Below are 25,303 nucleotides of genomic sequence, written 5' to 3' on the forward strand. Positions count from 1 at the left end.
AGCACTCGTGACTTGAGTCTGGGTTAGTTTGAACAGTGATGAAGGGGCACTTGGGGGCTTGTGATCCCCCATTCTCTGTCCATATAAACAGAGTCTTGGTTTCTCAGAGACAGGAATAAACACGTTATAGAGGCTGGAGCTGGGCAGAAAGAGTCAGTGACCGGCAGGATGATGTGCGTCCAGGAGCCCACCTTACCTGTTGAAGTCATACTGCACGTTCTGAGTCAGGTCTATGTTGAGGAGGATGAAGTCGTGCACGTGGCACCTAGAGAACGGGACCTTGAGGCTCCGAGAAGTCAGCCTGCTGCTCCACTTCTGGATGCCCAGGATCGCGTAGTGCACGATTTTCGGTGTCGCCTCCATGTGCTGCAAGACACTCTTCAAGGACACATTCTTACTGGAAACTCCTGTTTCCAAGGGCTGGCTATGAAATGCAGAGTTCATTTACATAAGAGATCACTCAGTATCACTGAAGACATGGTCACTTGCAAAGAGCTGACACTACAGTATTAATATCTGTAAAGGACACAACTCGCTGGTTGACTTTCTCTTCGTCTGGAGTGGACAAGGATGTCAAGCCTGGCTTTCACAAACGCTACCTGTCACTGCTGATCTAGAGAAGCTGCCTTCCAGAGGTGAGCGTCCTTGTGTGTGTCTGACTCTGCTACCCCGTGGACTGGAGCCTGCCAGGCTCCTCTGTCCTGTAATTTTCCAGGTGAGAATACTGGAGTGGGTTGCCATTTCCTCCTCCAGGGGGTCTTCACGACCCCGGGATCAAACCTGCACCTCCTGCACTGTCAGGCAGGCTCTTTACCATGGAGCCACTGGGGCAACCCCTTGGGGTGCAGCTGACCCCTTAAAGGCAGAGAAGGAAACCTGGCCCATTTTCAAGGTGAGTAGTGAACAGGGAGTTACCAAAGAGAGGTAGCCAGAGGTTAGAAGCACACAGGTACTCTCCCCAGTCCTGGTGATTATAGTATAATAAAGGAATATTTCTCAATGTCCCTGGCTTCAAATCCACCAGGGACATGAGGGCACAAGACCACAACGTCTGAGCTGGAAGGGCCTCGAGATCATGTGGCACAGTGTTTCACTGGGGCTGTGAACATCTGGGCTCATTTACTGCATAGGACGTCTCCAGCTTTAGCATTTCATGGTCCTCATGGATCTCCTCACCACTGCCCCAGAAGGAGAACCATGGGTTTTGGCCCAGCCATAATTTTACAGGGAATGGAATTGAGACAGAGATGGAATAACTTTCCCTCTTCATCCAGACAGGAAGCAGAGCTGGGGCTAAAAACTGGTCCAATTTAGAAGCCAGTGGTCTTTCTAAATAAACCACAGTGTCTTTCAACAGACTCTTACAGCAGCGCAAAGCTGTGATATCACACAGTCCAGGAATTTAATGGCATACCAAGTGTCTAGATTAAAAAATTCCTCAGTCACCACAGAACGTGCTGCTGAAAGTAAGTGGTCTTGGTGGTGGCTCTGCTCTGGGAAGCTGTGCCCCTCGTTTACTTTGCCGTGCCATGATGGCCGAGGAGAGGACTGCTCAGTGGCACGTGTCACATCCTAGAACTGCACAGAACCGCTCCTACCTGGTCTGCTCCTGAACGCTGTGAATGTTCCACAGGACACACGAGTCATCCATCACGACGATGAAAGGCCAGACACACTGGCGTTTAACTCCCAGCTCTTCCAGGCGGTTTCTCTCCAGCTCCAGGTTGTGATACGACAGCTCCTTAATGAGGAATCTGGCAGCACCTGGAAGGCAACACCAAAAAGGCTTGGACATGCCCCTCTCGGGCTTGGCGGAGGCCCCACAGACACATCGCATTCTCTCCACACGCATACGTATTCGCCTTGTGACTGTACACATGGGGGTTGACCAGACATCCAGGGCAGTGATTCCCACACATCAGTGCAGGCAAGAATCATCCAGGAAATTGTTTAAAATGCAGATTCCTGGAACCCACCACCAGAGGTTCACACTAGTGGTGTCTGATGAGGGGCCAGAGACCTTTTCACAGGTGATGATGAACTGCACTTTGAGGAGTGTTGCTAGAATCCAGTTTTCCTGCCAGGACAAAGGCTACCACACAGAGGAAATACTGCTCGTTCTTCAGAGCCAGGATAAGAGGCTCCCCCAGTCTCAGCAGCAGCCAGGGCTGCACTATGGGTATGTCACTTACACTAAAATGTCCCCTGTTGTAGGTCCCTTTAGGAAACTGGCAGCAGTGTCTTTTAAAACTCTGGAAACTGGTATCCTTTCCCTGGTGTGTAAGAGGCATATGATATAGTGAATAAGAGAGAAGACTAGAGCCAAGCTCTTAGGTTTGAATTCCAATTCTACTATTTTATAGCTGTGAGATGGTGAACAGGTAACTCCCCTGTGCCTAGACTTCCCCTCCTGTAAGAAGGCGATGATAATGTCTACTTCATAGGACTGTTGTATGGTGCTCAGGACAGTGCTGCACATGGTAAGTGAGTACTCAGTGAGTGTTAGCAATTAAGATGATGACCATCAGGAATTAGCCAGGTTTTATGAGTGGGCCACCCTAAATTGAGGCTTCCCTAGTGGCTCAGACGGTAAAGTATTTTCCTGCAATGCCAGAGACCTGGGTTCAATTCCTGGGTCAGGAAGATCCCCTGGAGAAGGGAATGGCAACCCACTCCAGTATTTTTTTTTTCCCCACTCCATTATTCTTGGAGAATCCCGTGGACAGAGTAGCCTGGTGGGCTACAGTCCATGGGGGTCACAAAGAGTCAGACACAACTGAGTGACTAACACAGACCCTAAAATGAAACAAAACATAGAAATAAGCTAAAAAAAAACCCCAATTAAATCTATGGAGGAACCAGGAAAACGGTTTGAGTAGATGGAGGGTAATGTTAGGGTTTAGGAAAATCTATTGATACCTTTCAAGAGCATTGTGTATAATACTTTGCATTATAAGGGCCATATATGAAAAAGCCCCCAGCTAACATACTCAGTGGTGAAAAACTGAAAGCTTTTCCTTTAAGATCAAGAATAATAAGACGAGGATACTTAACTTTACCACTTTAACATAGTATTGAAAATCATAGCCAGAGAAATTACACACACACATAAAAGTCACCCGAGTTGGCAAAAAGTAAAATTACCTGTAGACATGACCTTATGTGTAGAAAACCTTAAATATTATACACATACACATGTTAGAATAAATTCAGCAGTTGCAGACAACAAAAAACACAAATTAGCTGTGTTTCTATATAATAACAATAAACAATCTAAAAGGGGAATTAAGAAGTGCTTCATTTTCATCAAAAAAGAATACTTGGAATACATGTTCAAGCAAGGAGGCTAAAGACCAATACACTAAAAAGTACAAAACACTGCTGTAAGTGTTTCCAGGTAAGTGGAAAGACAGGTTCATGGACTGGAAGGTACAATACTGTTAACATCCCACAAAGCAATCCACAAATTTAATACAATCCCTGTCAAAATATCAGAGTTTTGTTAGAAATAGAAAACTTCATTTTTAAATTCACATGGAACTTCAAAGGACTCTGAATCACCAAAACAATCTTCGAAAAAGAACAGCAAAGCTGGAGGTCTCACACTTGAGTGATTACAAAAGCAAGAGTCATCAAAACAGTGTAGCAGTGGCATAGAGATAGATAGAGACCAATGGAACAAGAATACAGAGCTCAGACACACACTTGCATATACAGTCAAATGATTTTTGACAGAGGTGCTAAGACCATTCAAATGCAAAACAATGAAGCTGGACTCTCACCTTATGCTGTATAAAGAGATCAAAATGGACCAAAGAGCTTTTATAAAACTCTTAGAAGAAAACATGGGGGAAAGCTTAATGATACCGGTTTTGGCAATAGTTTGTTGATTTGTTGGCTATGACACTAAAAGCATAGGCAACAAGAGAAAAAATAAATTGGACTACATAAAAATTTTTAAACTGTGCAAAGAACACATTCTCCTATAGAATAGGAGAAAATATTTACAAGCCTTATCTGATAAGGGGCAAAAATCTAGAATATACAAAAACTCCTACAAGTCAACAACAAAAACCTCACTAAAAAATAGATTCTCCAAAGAAGATACACAAATGGCCAGTTAGCAAATGAAAATATGATCAACATCACTAATCATTAGGAAAATGTAAATCACAAGATACCATCACACACCCATTAGGTTGGCTACTAACAACAGCAAAAATTCCCAGAAAATACAAGTGTTAGTGAAGATATGTTAAAACAAACCACTTTACATTGTTGGTAAGAATGTACAAGCCATTATGAAGAACAGTATGTCAATTCCTAAAAAAATTAAAAGTGGAATTACTACGTGATTAAGCCGTTCTACTTTGGGGTATATGCCCACAAGAACGGAAAGCAGGGTTTTGAGATTTGTGTTCATGTCCACAGCAGCATTACTCACAATAGTCGGAAGGTGAGGAGCAGACCAACGGTCCATTAGTGGATGAATGGTAATAAAAATGGGGAGTTAAGCTTTGACGTTACCGAGTCGGTTTTGCAAGATGGACAAGCGTTCTGGAGACTGGTTGCACAACAGTGTGAATGTACTGATGAATGCTGAACCATACACTTAACAATGGCTAAATTTTGTGTTTATAAATTTTTTTAAAATGCTGCTTCATTTGCATATATTGGTTTCTCTTCCCAGATGATTACAAAAATGGCAAAACTGATACTAAACAAATTCACTCAAATCTGGGATAAGGAAATATTTTCTTCTAAAGGTCAGTTGGGCATGGAAAGGTGTGAGGGTCAGGTAAATATAGAGAAAGATTTTAGTTAAGTTTGGGGATATGTGTTTTGGGGAAGGATAAAGGACCAGAAATATGTGAAAGTCTTAAGTCATTTGATGTTAAGTGATGGGAAATAAAATTGCATTAAAAATATAAACCTGTTTGGAAAATATTTTAATCGATATTAAGGCTAAAACTTAAGGAAATGAAAAGGAATGAAATGGAGAACAAGAAAGGAAGAGTCTTAAGAAGGAAAAGGGAGAGAGACCTGGAGAGAGGCCCATGTGGATCCAGGGCACTACTCGGGTCTTTTCTGCCTTTACTCCAGCAGTGGGCTCTAAAGCTCTTGATCCTCCTCCCTCCTGAAGCTCTGCCTCGAAATTCCCACTGAAGCCGATGGGAAGTGAGTGAGATGCAGGGAGTGGGCAGACAGCAGAGCTGTAGGACACTGGATCCAGTTGGAGGTCTCCTGCCTTCAGGGGCAAACGAAGGAGCTCTGGACCTCTCTCTCTAGTTCCTCCTCCTGCTCTGTCAGTACACTCAACAGCCAGGTGTCCCCTTGAGAAATCAGCCCACTGACCTTACACCCCGAGGGGAAAAGCAGGAAAGACCTCCAGGAACTTTTAAGATGACTGCCATCGGCAGTGATGACGCCTCCAGTCCCCAGCTGTACAGAACCCCTGAGAACTTGCTGTGTGCCTTTAAGATCAGCGGTGACCCCCAGAGATCCCTCCAGACCTGGGTCTGAACTGCTAACTCCCCTCCTCCTCTGACTGTCCTCCTCTCTGTGAGGTCCCTGCTGCCAGCTGGGAGCCAGCAACACCTGCAGCCTGTGCTGCCCAGAGTCCCAAGCCCTCCCAGGGTGCTCAGTGTATCAGTGACTTCTTTGGATGCTAGTCCTCAGAAGTTAAAAAATTCTGCAAAACTGCAGATAAAGAGAAATGAAAACTCATTTAAAGAGGAGTCAAGGGCTTCCCTAGTGGCTCAGTGGTGAAGAGTCTACCTGCCGACGCAGGAGACACGGGTTTGATCCCTGATCGGGGAAGATCCCACATGCTGAGGAGCAGCTAAGCCGTGTGCCGCAACTACTGAGCCTGTGCTCTAGAGGCTGGGAGCCCCAACTACTGAGCCCATGTGCCGCAACCACTGAGGTCTACATGCCCTAGAGCCCATGCTCCGCAACAAGAGAGTAGCCGCGGCTCACCACAACTAGAGAAAAGTCTGCACAAACCAAGAGCCAGCCCGGCCAAAAATAAATAATTTTTTTTTTTAAGAGTCAAAAGTTCTTAAAAAAAAAAAATAGAGTCAGAAGTTCTTTGGTCCACAGAACAAGACACTTTCCAGGGTCACGGGACCCTCTGGAAGCCTGAGGAATGGAGCTTGGTATTTCTCTTCCCAGCCCTTGCCCGGCGTCCCGCGCGTCCCTTACCCACGCCTGCATTATTGAACATGCCAGGAAGCACCAGCATGATGTGGTTGGGCCAGTATTTGCGGTACAGCGGCATCTCGTACTCTTTGACCACCAGCAGGTGCAAGTGGCTGATGCCCTCCATGGCGTGAAAGAGGTTCAGAAGTCCGTGCTCGTGGCGACCGCTGGAGGGGGTGAAGATAGGGCTCTTGACCACGTTCAAATTCTGCTGAAAGGAAAAAAAAAAGCACCAGAGGCCAAAAAGAGAAATTAGAACCCTTAGATACTAGCCGCTTCTAAAACTGGCTCTAGGACCTGAGGCCGGCCGGCCTGCCTCCAGGCACCGTGACCCACCTTGTCTGAGACCAGGGGCAGCCGCATGCTCTCCAGGTGCTTGCCCTGCTTGCTGAAGACAAAGTGACTCTCTTTGGATTTGGGGATGATGAAGTAGAGCTGCACCTCTTCTCCCAGCATGGAGGATGAGAACGTGAAGGCGTGGAGGGTGGAGTCAGACATCTGCGTTTGCAGAGAACAAAGCGAGGGCGTGTAAGCTCACAGTTGGCAAGCTTCCAGGCTGCGAATCTCAAGATGGTTATTGATAGAGGCCAGCTATCCTGGACTTCTACCTCCCGCCAGACCTGGCTGTGCAGGCAGAGTCGGAAAAGGCAAACGCTTCATCTTTTAGTGGCTGACACGAGATGCAAGCATCTCACCCCAAACAGCCTCTCTGAGGGTGGAGCAGTGACTGCTGCTGAAAACTACGCTTTCTCACCTTCTTAGAACCACTACTGGTCAGCCCTGCAGAGGTCCAGTATACCTCTGGGAGGTCTTGCTATGCAAACACTCCCAAAGGTGCCCAGTTACGGGGGAAAACACTGCTCTGTGCATGCGTATGTGCTCAAGTTGCTTCAGTCGTCCCCAGGTCTGCGACCCTTTGGACTGTAGCCCACCAGGCTCCTCAGCCCATGGGATTCTCCAGGCAAGAATACTGGAGTGGGTCACCATGCCCTCCTCCAGGGGATCTTCCTGACCGAGGGATCCTCTTCTGAGTGGGTCAGGTCAAATGATATTTTTCCTAAATAAACTATTAAAACTGACATCATTAAAACACCCCTGTGGGCTCATCTTTCCTGGCAACACTGGAAACAGAAGATGTCTGAATGGTCACTTACCCTAGAACTCTGGCTTCCAGAAGAGACCTTTGACTCATCCAAGCCACATACAAATCTAATCTCTTTTTTAAGTTGCTGGAAAGTTCACACACTCTCATAACCCACCTCAGTGAATAATTATATAAAGGTCTTTACAATGCAGACAATATTTGGCCTAATGAAAAGAGTGTGTCACTAGTCAGCAGGATCGAGAAGAATCCAGGTAGCCTTCCCAAGAGGTTCAACCTAAGTATTACATTTCATAGAAAAATAATATTGTAATACTCCCCTTAAGATCTCCTTCATTCTGCTTCACAAGTATCAGGCAGTACTGTAATCACACAGAAACTAAGTAGAAGGTTTTCAATATATTGTCTAAAAAATGAATTTTCTAATGATTTCTAGATCAGGGGCTTGTATCATCTGTATTCCATAAAGCATTGTGAGCTGATTTCAAACAGTCCACTCAAAGTTTTCAATGACACAGGAAAACATTTGGGGTATGAAAGGTAAATTCTATCAGAAGAGCAGAAAGACCAGTACATCCTTCTGAGTTCCCTGGGGGAAAATGAAGAAGACCTGATCCTCAAGAGGAGAAGCAAGTCTAGGGAGGAAGCGGGGCATCCACCCAGCACATCCTATAGAAAGGAAGAGTGGTTCCAGATGTTCAGGGCCAAGCACTAAAGGTCAAGAAGATAAAGTGGGGAAGCAACATGGCGCTCAGCCCCCACACAGGCACTGGATACAACCGTCACGGGCTGCCTTTCCCATCGTCTGTGCTCAAAGATGCTCTGGCCAACGAGAAGCTCAGTGGGACGGGGTATTTGCTCACCTTCCGTGTTCCACCTCTCAGTGCTCTCCAAATAAAAACGCACACATTGACTCCTCTGTATGCCTAGTGGTCAGAGCCACCCCACACTGGAGTAACAGTAAGACTGGGTCTGTGCAAATCACAGCTCACAGGGCACACCCTACGGACTTGCAGATAATAACACCATCTTCATCAACAACCCGAAGGAGGGGAAGAGACCCTTTTGCCAAACATTACTGTAATATCCAGCTTTTTCAGAATCACAAACATACCAGTTACTTTCTAATCTAAACACATGGAACCATTTGATGAACTGACTTCAGACACAAATTCCATTTCTTTCTCTCCCCTGCCCAACTCCCCTGCCTATAATCCCAATAAACCCAAAGTCATTTTATCAACTGCTTCATGCATTCATGCAGTGGCTCCATCTCATAAATAAGCTATCCTTGCAAGTTCCCTGGTGACCCAGGGGTTAAGAATCCGCCTTGCCATGCAGGGGACGGGGGTTCGATTCCTGGTTGGAGAACTAAGATCCCACATCCCTCAGAGCAGCTATAAAGCCCCTGGGTTGAAACTACTGAAGCCTGCACTCTCTGGAGCCCATGCACTGCAACTTCAGAATCTGTTCATAGCAATGAAAAGATCCTGCATGTGGCAACCAAGACCCGACGCAACTAAATAAATATTTTTTAAAAACCAAACAAGCCATCCTTTGTCTAGGGCTTGAAGCTGGGGCTTTCCCTCTCTCACGCACAGAACCCCGGCCGGGTAACGGGCAGGAGCACAGGGGCGGCACCTGGGAGGCAGAGGTGAAGTCCATGTACTGATGGCACTGCTCACAGTGGTGGAAGGTGTTGTAGGCCGCATACTTGGTCAGCATCATGGACATAGTTTCTCGTTTCCGGGGCGCCTCAGCTTTGGGTTCCTTTATCGCTTCTGTGTAAAAAGAGACAAAACACCTTCCCATGCTGTGTGTGAAGACCCTATGCCTGGGCAAAAAGTACCCCACCCCCAGAAGGGCTTTTCCTAGGATTTTGCAGTTTATGCCCTGATAGGCAGATCTGAAAATTACAGCAAGGTGACCTTGCTGTTGTTTAGTTGCTAAGTCACGTACAACTTTTGCAAACCCATGGACTATAGCCCACCAGGCTCCTCTGTCCATGGGATTCTCCAGGCAGGAATACTAGAGTGGGTTGCCATGCCCTCCTCCAGGGGGATCTTGCTGACCCAGGGATCAAACCCACGTCTTCTACATTGGCAGGTGGATTCTTTGCCACTGAGCCACCCAGGAAACCCAAAAGGTGACATTCATGTGAATAAAACAAGACATGCAAAGGAATATGATTTAAGCTGCTCTCAAGGAGTAAACTGCCCCAGGTTTCCTGCCCTCATTTAGGTCAACCCTCGACCTTCGGGCTCCACGTGCACTGACCTTGTTTGACCCCTGCCAGCTTCTCAGTATATACCAGGCTCATCGAACTGTACTTGGGGTCGTGCACGCTGACGTCAAAGGGCATTTTACTGAAGCTCTCGATGTCAGGCCAGGGTTCGCCCTCTGACTGGCTCACTTCACTGCTTTCGCTGTGATCTAGGCCAAGAAGGGAAGTGCACAGAGCAGCCTGATCAGACTGACTGGCCACACTCCCTCCCTCTCACCCAAGTGTCAGGGAAACATACAGCCCAGGTGGGTGGACAAAGGCCTTTCTGAGAAATGAGCTCCCGAGTCCAGGGGAGAGGGGTGCAGACTGTCCTTCAGACCTGCTGGGAGAGATGCTGGCCCTCACTGGTCCCCATTAGCTTCTACACACCCAGCCCCAAAACTCCCAAGTCTAAGAGATCTACTAGTCTCCCACGCCCGACCCCCAAGTGTCCTTAAAATCTTATTTAACTTTGGATGAACTGAATCCTATCACAAGAGTTTTAGTCGTGGGGTTTTAGGATGCTGACAGCTGAAAGGATTTCAGGGGCTCATTGAGCAAGATTCACAGTGTCTGTTGCTTATTAGAATATCCACTGGAGCTTGTAAAACCCCTGTGCTCAGGCCACATGGCCCAGAACCACCTTCCTTACTTAGGCACTTGTGTTTAAAGCTCCTTCAGTGGTTCCGACGTGCAGACCAGGTTGAGAGCCTGCGGCCTTCGGTTTGAGTCCAGGCCACAGCCCCTGCCAACCTGGTGACTTCACACCTGCCGGCACCTTCATTTCTTCGGGTTCCCTGATTGTTTTAAGAAGTCCAGATGGCATATTGAAAGTGCTAACACCATGGCAGGCACATGGTGTGTGTCTAATAGGTGATATTTGTTATTAATAATAAAAACTATAAGATCAGCTTAAGACAGTGTAAAGGGAGTATGTGTGTGTTAGTTGCTCAGCTGTGTTCGACTCTTTGCAACCCCATGGACTGTAGCCTGCCAGGCTCCTCTGTCCGTGGAATTCTCCAGGCAAGAATACTGGAGTGAGTTGCTATTCCCTTTGCCAGGGGATCTTCCCAACCCAGGGATCGAACCCATGTCTCATTATGTCCAGATTTTTTAAACCTCATTATGGCAGATTCTCCACTGTCTGAGCCACCGGGGAAGCCTTCAAAAGGAGAAACAGAAAAGACTCCCTCCTGACAAAAGCCTAAAAGCTAGAAGTGAAGCTATTACCTTTTAAGCACAACACTGTTTATTTTTACATCCTGGAACATTTTAAAGTTTAAGTTTCATTTAAAAATATGCAGTTTATTTAAAAGTTAGAACTTATTCCTGTTTAATAAAAACACATCCCCACGCCTCTGCAGTGCCCCACTGCATTCCCCAGCACTAAAATGAGGGTGAAGGAATAAAGCCAAACTAGTAGTGCCGCTTATCACAGAGGCCAGGTTTGACGCTCACAGCTGTAGGCCCTGTAGTGGAATCTGAGATGAAAATTAAAAGCATCGTTCTTCCGAGGAGCCTTGGAGGTGGGGGTCAATGGGATGATGGCCCCTCACTCCTGGTCAGCTTGGCTCTGCCTTTGCACTGTAGCCCCGTCTGCTCTGGGCAGCCCCTGGGGTCTTTCAGCCCCCTCTGTGGTGGCCTGGGGTCTGCGACAGCTCAGCCAGGAACACAGACAAAGAGAGGTGGATGGGAAGACGGGACTGTGTGTGTTTATCTGGAATCATGCATGTAAACTGTGGAGGATGGAAGTTGAATCAAAAGCCATAGGAAGATGATTAAACATGGTTGATTTTACCTAGTCCGGCCCTAAACTAATCTATCCCTTGGGCTGGTCACAGGACAGGTCCAACTGTTTAGGAAAAGCAAGTGAGTGGAGGTCTCCAAGGGCTAATGTGATGGACGATACAAGGCCTTTTTCTTCTCTGGCTTCATCTTTCAGGGGCTTGGGAAGAACGTCTATCCATGACTGCTCCTGCCGCCCCCCTACCCGTTTCCATCAGCACACAGTCCATCTGAGATGCGAAGCCACCCTCCCCTGGCCGCAGGGCTAATACTGGCTGACCCCTGCTCATGCCCACGCTGCCGCCCTGCTGGACAGGCTGCAGAGGGGAACCGCCTCCCTCACAAGTGACAGCAGGGTGGCAGGGCCAAGAAGGGGGGCAGGAGGTGCAGGCTGGGGATGGCCTGTCAAGCACCAGCCCCTCCATCCTTCTGCCAGTGACAAGGGGCTGCTGAAGGCGCCAGGGTTCTGTCCTGCTCATGGAAGTTTTCCTTTGGGTAGTAATCCACATACCTTCACTTGCAGCTAGCAGGCAAAAATAAGGTTACCCTGATGGAGTATAAAACGTGCCCTGGCCCCTTAAGCCGTAGAACACCGCAGTCTACGAATTTTAAACCTGAGCAGTGTCACCATCTGAGCAGCGGACCCACCTGACGGGCTTTATAAGATGCCTCTGTGCCCAGCGACTTGGGGGACACAGTGGAGATCGGGGCTCAGAGGAGGGGAAGTCACACCCCGACCTAAACGGCCACTTCATCTTACAACTCTTTGCTAGCTCCTGGCCTCTAACTTCTCAATAACCCTGCACAGGAACGGGTGTAGACCCCCCCGGAGGCCGCAGACAACCCCAGGATGTGGCGGTAATAGCCTGCACCGCCACGCCCGGCGCTCACCGGTGTTGATCTCCGCCTCGTCGTACACGTCCACTTCCAGGAGCCGGATGAGCATGCGGAAGAGGAGCCTCAGGAACTGCAGGTAGGAGCCCGTCTTCCCCACCTGGGGCGGGGGTTGAGTGTAGGGGGGGGGAGGGGGAGGAAAAGAGAAGAGAAATGTCACACCTGGGCTCTCCAACGACTCCTTCCATCTCTGAGTGGGGCCTCGACGCCCCCCGACCCGAGACACCCCCACCCCAGACCCCGTGCCCCCACGCCCTACCCCCGACCCCTCCAGCCCAGAACCCCTGCCCCCGCGGCCTACCCCCATCCCTCAATCCCAGACCCCTGCCCCCGCGCCCTACCCCCGACCTCTCAAGCCCAGAACCCCTGCCCCCGCGCCCTACCCCCGACACCGCAACCCCAGAACCCCTGCCCCCGCGCCCTACCCCCATCCCTCAATCCCAGACCCCTGCCCCCGCGCCCTACCCCCATCCCTCAATCCCAGACCCCTGCCCCCGCGCCCTACCCCCGACTCCCCCAACCCCCTGCCCCTACCTGGGGGGGCCCACTCAGTAGGAGCCGGCGCGGGTGGCAGGCCCGCGCGCCAGAGGCGGGGTCGGGCGGGTTGCCGTGGTCTGCGTGGTGCGGCCGCGCGGCCGTCCAGCGGCGGTAGTAGAGCGACTGCTCCTCGGGGCCGGCGTGCGCGGGCGGCGGCGGGCGCAGCGGGCTGGCCCAGGCCACGTCGGGGTGCGGCAGCAGGGCCGCGGCCGCCGGCAGCTTGCCGCCCCGCCGCGCGCCCAGAAGGCTGTAGGCCGCCTTGGACAGGATGACCACCGGGGGCAGCCCCGCCTGGGGGTGCCGGCCGCCCCGGCCCGGCGGCCCGGGCCACGGCAGCGCCCCGGGCCCCGATGACGACGGCGACGGCTTGGCGGTGGTGCTGCTAGCCAGCGGGGGCCCCAGCGAGTCGCACTCCTGCTTTAGGGCCTCCCCGGGCCCCGCCGGGCCGGCCGAGAGCCCCTCGTCCAGCCCCGCGCTGGGGGCCGGGCTCCGGAAGCTGGGCGTCGGGGGCGGCTTCTGGGACTTGTCGGCGGTGCTGGACGAGCTGACCCCGTTCTCCATGATGGAGCCTGAAAGAGGACCCACACGCCGCGCTGTCACAGCCGCCCCTGCCCCGGGGGAAGGCCCGGGGTCCATCCAGGCGGCGCTCGGGCTTCGGGCCGCCCCTCGGCCCCTGGCGCCCTGCCGCCCCCCTCGCGCCCCTTCTCCCCCGCCGTCCCCTGGCGCCCCCTCAACCCCCGCCCTGACTGCCGGGTGGGCTCGGAAATGGGCATTTATTCCCGGTTTCCTCCGGGCGGCCAGGAGAAACCTCGACCCACGCCCCACCCTCCCCGCGTCTTCAGCCCGCAGGTAATCCCGGCGCCCTGGAACCGACCACCCCGCCGCCTCCTGCTCCTTCTCTCCATCCTGCCCACGTCTTTGTACATCGCGGGTTATTAAACTCTCCTCTGGTTACGTCGTTTGGCTAAGCCAACCATCCGAATCACTCCAGAACCCTGACCAACACACGCTCTACACCCAAGTCCTGTCCAGTGGCACTCGCTCCTTCTGGGGTCCCAGGCCCCACCCTCCTGGCTGTGGACAGGCTCCCCCGGGGGACAGCCGCTTCCGTAGATGCCTGGACCAGACCGGCGTGGGAAGGCGGGGCTTAACCTCCTCCCTCCCTACCCGCCAGGGCTGGAGATCTGCTCACCTGCAGCCAACTCACCGCAAATGTCCCCCACCCCCACCCTTCCCTGGTGGCTCAGACGGTAAAGAATCCGCCTGCAATGAAGGAGACCTGGGTTCCATCCCTGGATTGAAAAGATCCCCTGGAGAAGGGCGTGGCAACACACTCCAGTACTCTTGCCTGGAGAATTCCATGGACAGAGGAGCCTGGAGGGCTACAGTCCATGGGGTCACAGAGTCAGACAGGACTGAGAGACTAAGTGGTTTGAAGATAAATCAGAATCGCATTACAAGACCTTTTCTGCTCGGACTGGTGCCTACCAGGCATGTGGGCAAATCCCAACCTTGGGAGCTCCTAGGTGAAGGCCCAGTAACCAGAGGCTCCTGACCCCATCACCGCTGCCCAGCTGACTTCTGCTTGAGGGTTTCCTTCTGCCTCGAAGGCCCTTGAGTCCTCTGGCCTGCATGCCTTGGGCGATGAGCACCCCCTGAGGACCCTGAAAGTCAGCAGGAGGCTGGTGGGGTGGTGGGTAGGGTGGTGTGTGTAGGAGGGCAGCACCTGGGTCCTCCAAGATTGGGGAGGGGGAACTCCATACAGCAGGATTCATGAGAGCAAGGCCAGAATCTGGAATCTGTGGGGCAGCTCTCCACGTGTAGGGGAGGGAGGGGGCTGATTAAGGAACCCAGGAAGGAAGAGGACTCTGATCACCCCACCCCGCCTTCCTCCTCTTCCCTCACTGATGCTGGCTGGTGTGGAAAAGCTTCTAGGTGTGCTCTTCCCCTCCCTTCTGTTACCCTTTACCATCCTCCCAAACTCCCTCTTTTATTCTGAATTGGTCTGCCAGGCAGACCCAGGGAGCCTATCGTTAGGGGATGGGGGTACAGCCCTGACCCATGACTGAAGCACATCCTGGTAGGACAGTCCTTGTGCTCTTCCAGGCACAAGATACCTGCCTCTTCCATTCAGAAGGGGTGTGTGTGTGTGTGTTAGTGTCATGAGGTAAGAGAAGGGAAACACGAGGCAGAAGGAACGTGAATGGTGGTTCCCTCTATTGTGGGATTTTCATTTTTCATCTCTTCTCTATACTTCATTACATTCTCCAAGTTTTCTATATTAAACTCTATTATAACTTTCACAATCAGAAAAAAAAAAAGTGGAAATAATGCTGTGTGTGCGGGGTAAGTTGCTTCAGTCCTGTCCAACTCTGCGACCCCATGGACCATAGCCCACCAGCCTCCTCTGTCCATGAGATTCTCCAGGCAAGAATACTGGAGTGGATTGTCATGCCCTCCTCTAGGGGATCTTCCCTACCCAGGGATCCAACTGACGTCTCTTATGTCTCCTGCATGGGCAGGCGGGTTCTTTACCACTAGCGCCAACTGGGAAGCCCTGGAAATAATGCTGCATTTGCTTAATACTATTTAGCAGAAGAAAATTCATGCCAGGCACTGCCATCAGCCATACAGTAACATAATAAGAGGACGGTTGGTAGGCTGTAGGCTGGATCATCCCAATCAACCAGTGGTCTCAGAGTAGCCTTCAGTGTATAAACACTTGCCATTTAGGTACTTGGGGGAAAAGTCACTCATTCATTCAAACACACACTTAGTGCCAGGTACTAAGCCAATTAGCACAAACCACTTCAGGGTCTGGAAGGAAAAGAAGGCCTTTGTGCAAATATCAGATGCGTAATATCGATGAGATGGTACAGAGACTAGGAGACGTGGTGTTAGTGAGGGTTAATGAAATTTACTTATTGTATTTAGCCTACTGGTCAGGAAGATCCCCTGGAGCAGGAAATGGCCACCCACTCCAGTATTCTTGCCTAGAGAATCCCTTGGACAGAGGAACCTGGCGGGCTACAGTCCATAGGGTCGCAAAGAGTTGGACATGGCTGAAGTGACTTAGCATGCAGCGTGCACGCATGCATTTAGCCTATTAGCAAGCTCTTCATTAAGTGCTTCCCAGGCAAATGTCTTGTGGCTGCTCAAGACTCACGTTTGTCAACTATGTCTCCCCAGGACTGAGGTCTGGAGGGGATGCCCAGGTCAGTCACCGCTGCTCTGAAAGCCGGGTGGGAGTCAGCAGGTGCCTCTGCCTTCCCTACTTCTACCCCTTCCTCTCTCCTGCCCCAACCCCTGGAGAGAGAAAGTACTGACCTGAAGTTCCCGTGACGGCGCTGCTGTTACTCTGGGGTCTCTCCAGGTCGATCAGCAGCTCCTCGGTGTCATTCTCGCTGGCCACGGCTCGCTCCTGCTCCTTGCCGCTGAGGTCCAGGGCAGCAGTGGGCCCCCGGATCACCTCTTTGGACACATAGCAGCAGGCCAGCCCCATCTCCTGCTCCAAGGCCGTGCGGGTTAAGTAGCTCGAATCAATTAACCGGAGGTCACAGTACTTCAGAGACCTGCACAGAGTAACGGTGTCTTTGGTGAGGCATGCAGCGTTTACGAGTGGCTGACAGCAGTCAAAATGGTGAGCTTCGGTGGCAGGTAATCCTTGATGTAAACCTCAGCGCTGCCACCTCCTAGCTCTTAGGACCTTGAGATGGTCACTTCACTTTCTCCACATATAGAACAGAGTAACAGTGCCCAGCTGACAGTTATTGCAAGGAATGAATGGCGTGGCACAGGTAAGGTGTTTAGAGCAATACCCAATGGGCTTCCCTGGTGGCTCAGACGGTAAAGAACCTGCCTGCAATGCAGGAGACCTGGGTTTGATCCCTGGGTCGGAAAGATTCCCTGGAGAAAGGAATGGCTACCCACTTAAGTATTCTTGCCTGGAAAATCCCATAGACAGAGGGACCTGGTGGGCTACAGTCCATGGGATCGCGGAGAGTCAGATGTGACTGAGCAACGTTCACTTCACTTAACTCACAGCAAGCACTCAGTGAATGCTGTGACTATTCTTGGGCTTTCCAGGTGGCTCAGTGGCAAAGAATCCGCCTGCCAATGCAGGAGACTCAGGTGTAATCCCTGGGTTGGAAAAATCCCCTGGAGAAGGAAATGGCAAACCACTCCTGTATTCTTGCCTGGAGAATCCCATGGACAGAGGAGCCTGGCGGGCTACAGTCCATTAGGGCCCCAAAGAGCTGGACACAACTGAGCAACTAAACAACAACAATGACTATTCTTGCTATTGCCTTCCAACCCACAGGTCTCAGATCCTTGAGGGAACAGCAGCCTAACAGAGACATTTCATCCAAAAAGCTCCTCATTGGGGGCAATGCTTCTGCTCCCTGCCTCTCTGGCTGCCTAGCTTTCAGGCATAAACACTTCTCCTCCAGGGCTTCTCTCTCATTCCGCAAATTGCTAGGCAATCTCTGGAAAGTTGAAAGAATCCAAGAAGGCTAAATTTCTTATATCCCCGAGTAAAACAATTGCCTTCTCACTTGCCAAGTGAAGGAAGTGGGTGAGCATCAGCTAAATTTTAACCGTCAGCTCAGCCAAGCAACCAATGGAAAATGAGAATTAGTGATTCGCATCATACCTGGGAAAGGTTTCTCCAAGAGGATCTTTGCCAGTTAATATCACAATACAAGGCAGACCTTCTAGATCCTGGTACGTCCGAGGGACCCACTCTTCCGCTTCATTTCCCCTCCAGGTCTGTAGAAGGGGACCCATACAATAAAATTAAAACCCCTCATTGAGTTTCCACCTTTTTTGTTTCTACAATCAGATTTTCCACACATCTGTGCTTCCAAATGACTTCCAATAAGTGTGTTTGTGTGTGTACATATATTTTAATTGCTACTGAAAAGAATACACCAAGTACTCTAGAAGAATGTGGCCTTCCACTTTATCTCAATAAGGTAAAACAGGAGGTCTTAATGAATATATCATGTATTAGGCCATGCACATCAAAGAAATACACAATGTGAAATATCCCACCAATGGTGCAAGCCTTACAGAAACCCTACTTAGACTACGTGACTCAGTGCTCTTAAGTACAACACTTTCTTTGTATAATGGAAAGATTCTTGGGACTGATTGATTGAAAAAGACCATTTCGGTTGTAAATGACTAATAAAATAATCACAGCAAAACTTATATATAATCACCTCTATACATTAACTGAAATATACATATACACACATATGTATATCTTTAATAAATGGAACAATCTCAAATACAGGAATTTACCAAGAGGAAGAAAATCTCAACTTGAAGCATGCTCGAAAGTGAAAAGAGCTTATAGTTTTTTTTCTATTTTAGAGCAGAAAGAAAATAAACCATCTCTTAAGTGGATAAGGTGATTTCTACTACTTTTTATGAAGTGTGTATCATCTAATTGTGCTTTATATCAGCTTTCTAGCAGGAGTTATAAGAAATGAACTGACATTTCTCATAATGTTTTAGGGAACAAAGACTAAGAAGTGAGGTATTAAGAGATGCATATAATGTTATTTTAAAATAGACTGGTGTTTCCTTTGCTAAAACCAAAATGGGATAAAAAGAAATATATCAGGCAGGATATGATATGATATAATATAACAGAATTTGGTTACTGGTTTGTTGATGTCTATAAAAGCCAGTCTTGGAAATAAATATACCCACAATTACTTCAAGTAAAATGCATAGAGTTTGTAAAACTGGAAGAACCCCCAAACCTAAATCTTTTGTCATATATTTTTATGCCAAGGAGAACTCAGTGGATCTACATAACTATTTATAAGTTTTAGAGACTTTCTATGTCTTAGAAAATCAATCTATCAAAAACATTAAGACATTAGCAGAAAGTTTCTCCCCACCCCCAATTCAGTTTTCCATATATTTTCATGTCAAAGGGAACTAGAACATTACCTAAATCAAAGCAAATAATTCCGCAAATGAGAATCATTTTACTCATAAACCCTCTCATTGGACTTATGAGAACCCTGACTCTGGGGTCTCCCCAAATATATTTCATGGTTCTAGCAAGAATGAGGTTGAGTTATAATGATGGGAGAATAGATGTCGTGTTTTATAAGGAGAATTATTTTCAAAAAATGATTAAACAGATTCCACTTTTACTCTTGACCAATCAGAGTAAGGCAAACCCACTATATAGTTTTTCTGCCACATTGTTACTTCCGATGATGGATGGCTGCCATTCTTCTATGGGTCTATCATGCCCTCAGGGTGCTTTTCCTACAGAAGCAGTTAAGACAACACAAAAGACTGAGACAGCATTGACTTAGGGGCTTATCTGGGGTTCAAGGTCAAGGAAATCTAATGAAAGCTTCACAGGCCTCCTGGACAGACTAACTTATTCAGATATAAACTTATATCCTTCCCAAGTACTTATTATCACTTAGAAGTTAACAACAATACCTAAAGGATAATTAGAAGTAAGCACAAAAATAAGGCCCCCTAATGGAAAAAGAGGCACTGGATATTACCCAAGGCTAGAGGCAAAAGGCACACTGGTGCTTTTCGTCAGTGGCAAATGAAGTTGGTATTAATAATTTAGAAATCAGCAGGTGAAATAGAGACCACCTGGCAAGTGTCAGTCTTACTAAGGATGCAAACATTTCAAAGTTTCACTTCCACACCAGTGGAAAATAGGGACTTCCATGGTGGTCCAGTGGTTAAGACTATCTTGCAATGCAGGGGGCCTGGGTTTGATCCCTGGTCAGGGAACTAGATTCCACATGCTGCCAACTAAAGATCCTGTGTGCTGAAACAAAGACCCGGTACAGACAAATAAAAGTAAATATTTTTTAAAAATAAAAAAGGTGGAGTATAAAAAGGATGGATCAATGTGATTGAGGGATTTTGAACATATGGAAATCTCTCTTTTTTTTTAGCCACCCCCCACAGCATGTGGGATCTTAGTTCCAAGAGGATCAAACCTGCACCCCTGCATTACAGGGCAGAGTCTTAACCACTGGACCACCAGGGAAGTCTCTGGAAATCTCTTCCGTGTAGCTGCTGCTTGGCCACTTCTCATGTGAATTGAGGTGTAACTGCTTGAGAGGTAATTACTTGACATCTCTTCATGGCACACCCACAGCAGCCCCTGGAAGCCCTGCAGGTGATTCTGATGTGCTTGCAGCCAGGCAGGAACCTCAATTATTGACTGTTTTTCAAACTATGGCCCACGGGGGCAAATTATTGAAGACTGCTGATTTACACTGGCTTAGTATCTGAACAAACGACCTAAGATGCTTTAAGCAGCTTCACCCGGTCAATGCCAATGGAGACCCAGAGAAGACCTTGCAGCCTCATAGCCTTTTAGAACATCTCCCTGCAGTAGGTGTGTGACACCTTGCAGAGCAGTGCTGATTACCTGCCTGTCCGGATTCCTCATCATTAGCATTATTCAAATTGTCTCATAACTAACAAGTTATATTGTAAGAAGAGTTTCAGGATTCTCATTTCTTACTTATCCCAGGAATACTGCTATATTGTAGTCTATATCTTTAATTCAAAACTGTGAACATTGTATCTATATATCCATATGTGAAATGTAAATGTTACAACACCCACTAAATATAGGAGCTTCTATGTTTAGACATTTATTTGTTCCAGCTGTGTATCAAGCTAATACAAGACATTTTGTTTGCATTTTGGATTATTTGAGTTAGGTAGTAGAACACAATACAAAGGTTTACATTTGCAAAATGCTCTATGAATATGAAATAATAATCCTCAAATTACAGCCCTTAGAGACCATGCAGTCTAATGCTCATTTTGCAGTTGGTAAACTGCAGCCCAGATGGAAATGTAAATCCTCTAAGACTGCATGGCTTCTTTTTATACAATTCGTGTCAAACTAGGCTTTTCTTCATCCAGGTTAGCTCAGTATTTAGTTTCTGCAAGGTTCAGAAACCATGTTGATCTAACCCTGACATAGAGCGCCTTGCTCAGTACCACACCTATCTGTGTGCAGAATTTCATTAAATGCTGTCAGAGGGCTGGGACACATTGGATTAGAAAAGTCCCCAGAAAAATCTGAGCAGGGCATGAGGTAGGGACTTAGGTTAGTTGATCAAAGAAGTCTCCCCCGCCCACCACACCTGACAGGAGGGGTTCAGAAAAAGCAATGCCTTCCCCGTGCAGAGCGGTGGGGGACTTAGCCATGCACAGGCTTGGAAGAGTCTCAGTCCAGCCCACGCTTGGGGCCAAAGCAAGTACAAAGAAACAGCAAACTGTTGGGGAATCCACATGCAAGAGGGTGGGCAATCATCCTCTGTGAGCCCTGAAGAGAAAACAAGATACTTTACCGACTCTGAGTGGACAGAAAAGATTCAGTGAATGGATGATATTGAAAGGCGTGCCCCCACGGAGGTCCAAGAGAACAACTTACCTTTTTTTTTGTTTTCTGAGAAAACAGATGGCCGTGGGCTAGATGAATCTTGAACAAGGTCAATAAACAGGGGGTGAAATTGGGTCATCGCATTTTTTTTTGCACCTGCAGTCGGAGAGCATGGAAGACCAACTGCATGCATGCACTAGCACTGGGGACCCAGACCGAATGTTAATAAACTAGGAAGGCGGACACGTCCCTTAGCTTAGCTTTTACGTTGTCACAAAGATTGCGTGACACTTGTGCGAGACTCTAGCAAACTGCAGGCCTCTGAGCCGCCTACACGGGGTGGGGGGGGGGTGGTCCTAGAAAACGGAGCGAAGGTCTGTCCATTGCTAACCTTTAGTCGCGCCACAAAGTGGGCTGCCACGCTGAGTTCAGAGGCGGGGTTCCCCAGGACCACCTCGAAGCGGTACTGGAGCCCCAGCTTGTCGCGCACCTCCTGCAGCCGCTCCTTGGCCAGCATCGCCAGCTGCACGGAGGGCACCCTGAGGATGAGCATGTGTCCGCGCCCGCTGCGGTTCTTCCCCGGGCAGCTGAGGAGGTCATCCATGATGTTGAGGGTCTCCGGCGTGCTGTGGTCGCGCAGGGACGCCACGGTGGTCAGGGCCATCAGCGCCTCCGAGTACTGCTGGATGAGGAGGTAGCAGCGGACCACCATGCTATGCAGCCTGGGGTACCTTCAACAGAACACAGGGGGCGCTAGCATGGGGCGGGGGCCCTGGGATCGAGGGCTGTGCAGTGGGAGTGGAGACCAGCGGGGTGGGAAGGGGAGAGTGCTGGGTGGTAGGCTTGAGCTCAAGAATGACCTGGATTTGAGTCAGTTCTTACAAGGTGGATGAACCTAGAGCCTATTATACAGAGTGAAGTCAGAAAGAGAAAGACAAATATCGGATATTAACACACATATATGGAACCTAGAAAGATGGTACTGATGAACCTATTCGTAGGGCAGCAGTGGAGATGCAGAGAACAGACTATGAACACGGGCCGGGGGGGTGGGCAGGAAAGAGAAGGTGGGACGACTGGAGAGAGTAGCATGGAAGCATATATACTACCGTTTGTAAAAGAGCCAGAGGAAATTTGCTTTCTGACTCAGGAACTCAAACTGAGGTTCTGTAACAACCCAGAAGGGTAGGACGGGATGGGAGGTAGGAGGGGGATTCAAGAGGGAGGGGACATATGTGTACCTATGGCTGATTCATGTTGATGTATGGCAGAAACCAAAGCAATATTGTAAAGCAACTATCTTTCAATTAAAAATAAATAAGTTTGTTAAAAATGAATGCACTTGGGGACCTCCTGTAGAACACAGGGAACTCTGCTCAATGTTATGTGGCAGCCTGGATGGGAGGCAAGTTTGGGGGAGAATGGATACATGCATATGTATGGCTGACTCCCTTCCTTGTTCACCTGAAATTATCGCAACATTGTTAATTGGCTATACCCCAATACAAAATTAAAAAAAAAAAAAAAAAGAATGACCTTGGAGTCATAACTAGAAGGAAAAGCTAAGCTCACAATACCTGCTGGGATAGGTACTTCAAGTTCAAGAGGCTTAGGGACAGTCTAAGGATCCTAGCTTCTCCCAGAGTGGTCTCTGAACCAGCAGCATCACCACCTGGGAGCTTGTTAGATATGCCAAACCCTCCTACCCAATGTGTACTGAATCCCAAACAGCCTGGACAAGGTCCCCAGGTGATTTGTACCACACTGTATCTTGAGAAGCACTGGTCTGCTCAGACTGTCCACAGAGTTGTAAAGGATCATCCCTAGATTCTAAGCTCTTGCTGCTGGCCTGGGGTTAGAATGCTTGGTAGCTTATTTCTATGATACTTAAAATTATAGTTGGGAAACCGATACATTAATGTAATGTCTGTGAAGTATAAGTTGTAAAAAGAGTAATTATTATGGCTAATTTGAGGTCAGCTCCCCTGTAGCAATAACAATTGTTATTGCTCAGCCACTAAGTCGTGTCAGACTCTTTCCGACCCCAGGGACTGCAGCACATCAGGCTTTCCTGTCCTTCACCATCTCCTGGAGTTTGCTCAAGCTCATGTCCATTGAGTCAGGGCAATAACAGAATCTTCTCATAAAAATGGAGGAAGCTTGGAGCCGGCTGGAGAAATAGCATCCCCTAGTGGTGTGGTCTCCCATCCACCTGGGTGAAAGGAGCCTGGGGAAATAGCAGGGGTGTCCTTGACTCACCCCAACATTCCCTGCTCTCCACCTTCCACTGGACCAACTCGGCTGTTTTTTTTTTTTTTTTAACAATTACAGAGCAGGCAGAAAATAAACCTCTCATTTACAAGCTATTCCTCATAAGACCCAGCCAGAAGACAGAAGGAATACACATGGGTAAAGAGGACCCACTTGCAGACATGAAGAGGTGCTGGTCAAGAAAGCAGGCCTGGGGAAAGCAAGGCCTGGACCAGAGCTTGGCTGGGTCTCCCGTGGAGACTGGAGAAGGATGGCGGGTCTATGAACTTTCTTCCTGGATGCCGACTTCCAGGCAGCCGCCTAGCAGCTGGGTAGACCAGAGGGGAATTTCACCTTTGCTCCACTTTATAATTCTATTTAAAGTGAAACAGTCATCACCAACCTCGCACAGGAAAGCCCAGGGTCAAATACCAGTTCGGGTCAGCAAATGACTACTGTGGTTTTGAAGTACCTAGAGCTGGAAAAGACGATGGATTGATTCCCTGGGTTCTGATTCACCTTCTCATGGAAAGATGCTGATTTAAGGGCTGGGAGAAATTCAGCTACTTGCCTAAGATTATCCAATCAGTCAGAGACAAGAGTGTGTATTTTATTCAGTGCTTTGACAATGTCTTCTCAAGTGGTAAAGATTTAGTAGACTGGGGAAAAGTAAAGAAATCCTTTAGTTTCATCGGTTCTCCTGAACCAATCCATTCAAGTGTTCAATAAATCACAGCTATTATGAGCCTGGGGGACCTGGGCTGGAGGAAGTGAGCACAGATGATCCAAGTTTAAGGCTTACTGTTTGTTTTGTTTTTTTTTTTGCTGGGGCATGTAAGAAAACCAAAGTTAGATCAAAGGTAACTTTGACGTGAAAAGTGAAAGTGTTAGTTCTTCAGTTGTGTCTGACTCTTTGTGACCCCATGGACTGTAGTCCACCAGGCTCCTCTGTCCATGGAATTCTCCAAGCAGGAATACTGGAGTGGGTTGCCAATCCCTTCTCCAGGGGATTTTCCCAACCCAGGAAATGAACTCAGGTCGCCCGCATTGCAGGCAGATTCTTTACCATCTGACATGCAGGCATTTAAATTTTACACTGAAAGAGCTATGAACTTAGAAGTGAATAGTTTTCCCAATTTTTTTTGTTTGTATTCAATTGTAATCATAGTTTTTGTAAGGATTACAAAAGTTGTACAGGAGCTGATGGGACTGTCCATTAAAATACGAGTTATAAAACTCCCAGATGTTACTGGAAGAAAAGATAGGTTCCAAGCTGGTGGATAGAACAGGAGGAGGCTGGGGAGGTTTTATCCTCATGGGGTGGTTTTAGAAATCTCAGATCACAGGTGCCATGAAGGGATCACAGTGTCTGTTAAGTCTTCTCAAACCCAACAGCTGCGAAAGCACAAAATCCCACTGTAAGCCTGTTCCTTTTCCTGACACTGCCCAATAACTTGCTGGGTTGGATGTTTCTCCCTGATCATCTTTATTTCTCTTTCTTAGCAGCTGTATAGGGCAGCTTTTAAACAGATGGTTTGTGATCGATGAGAGACAGTGTTAAGAACTAGAGCTACTAAAAATGAGAACGTGTCTCATCACATAGAGCTCGACTGCCCCATCACTGGATGATCAGACAGAATATTATAGTGGAGGACAGGGAGGAACCTCTATTAGGTTAAATTCTTCTTTTTTTTTGGCCATGCCCGGCTTGAGGGATCTCAGTTCCCCAACCACAGACTGAATCGCGGTCCTAACCACTGGACTGCTGTGAAATTCCCTATTAGGTTAAATTCTTATGCCTCTTTTTTTGAGTCTATAGTTCAAGATCAGAGAGGGGGGAAAAAATGAACAAACAAAACAGAAAATC

The 25,303-nt window shown here is 48.4% G+C and overlaps 1 protein-coding gene across 1 annotated transcript in view; it reads right to left on the minus strand.

Moving 5' to 3' along the window:
* The window catches only part of GREB1L (GREB1 like retinoic acid receptor coactivator), a 243,099-nt gene that overhangs the window by 4,264 nt on the left and 213,532 nt on the right, over positions 1-25,303 (minus strand). The window contains exons 20-30 of the mRNA XM_043889229.1: positions 21,578-21,917; positions 17,437-17,552; positions 16,110-16,354; positions 12,780-13,351; positions 12,243-12,345; positions 9,581-9,736; positions 8,945-9,084; positions 6,538-6,699; positions 6,205-6,409; positions 1,599-1,764; positions 197-424 (exon numbers count right to left, since the gene is read on the minus strand). Of these exons, the coding sequence (XP_043745164.1) occupies positions 197-424; positions 1,599-1,764; positions 6,205-6,409; positions 6,538-6,699; positions 8,945-9,084; positions 9,581-9,736; positions 12,243-12,345; positions 12,780-13,351; positions 16,110-16,354; positions 17,437-17,552; positions 21,578-21,917 (2,433 nt within the window). The remainder of the gene's footprint in view (positions 1-196; positions 425-1,598; positions 1,765-6,204; positions 6,410-6,537; positions 6,700-8,944; positions 9,085-9,580; positions 9,737-12,242; positions 12,346-12,779; positions 13,352-16,109; positions 16,355-17,436; positions 17,553-21,577; positions 21,918-25,303) is intronic.

Source organism: Cervus elaphus, chromosome 27 (genome assembly GCF_910594005.1).
Source record: "Cervus elaphus chromosome 27, mCerEla1.1, whole genome shotgun sequence".
NCBI lineage: Eukaryota > Metazoa > Chordata > Mammalia > Artiodactyla > Cervidae > Cervus > Cervus elaphus.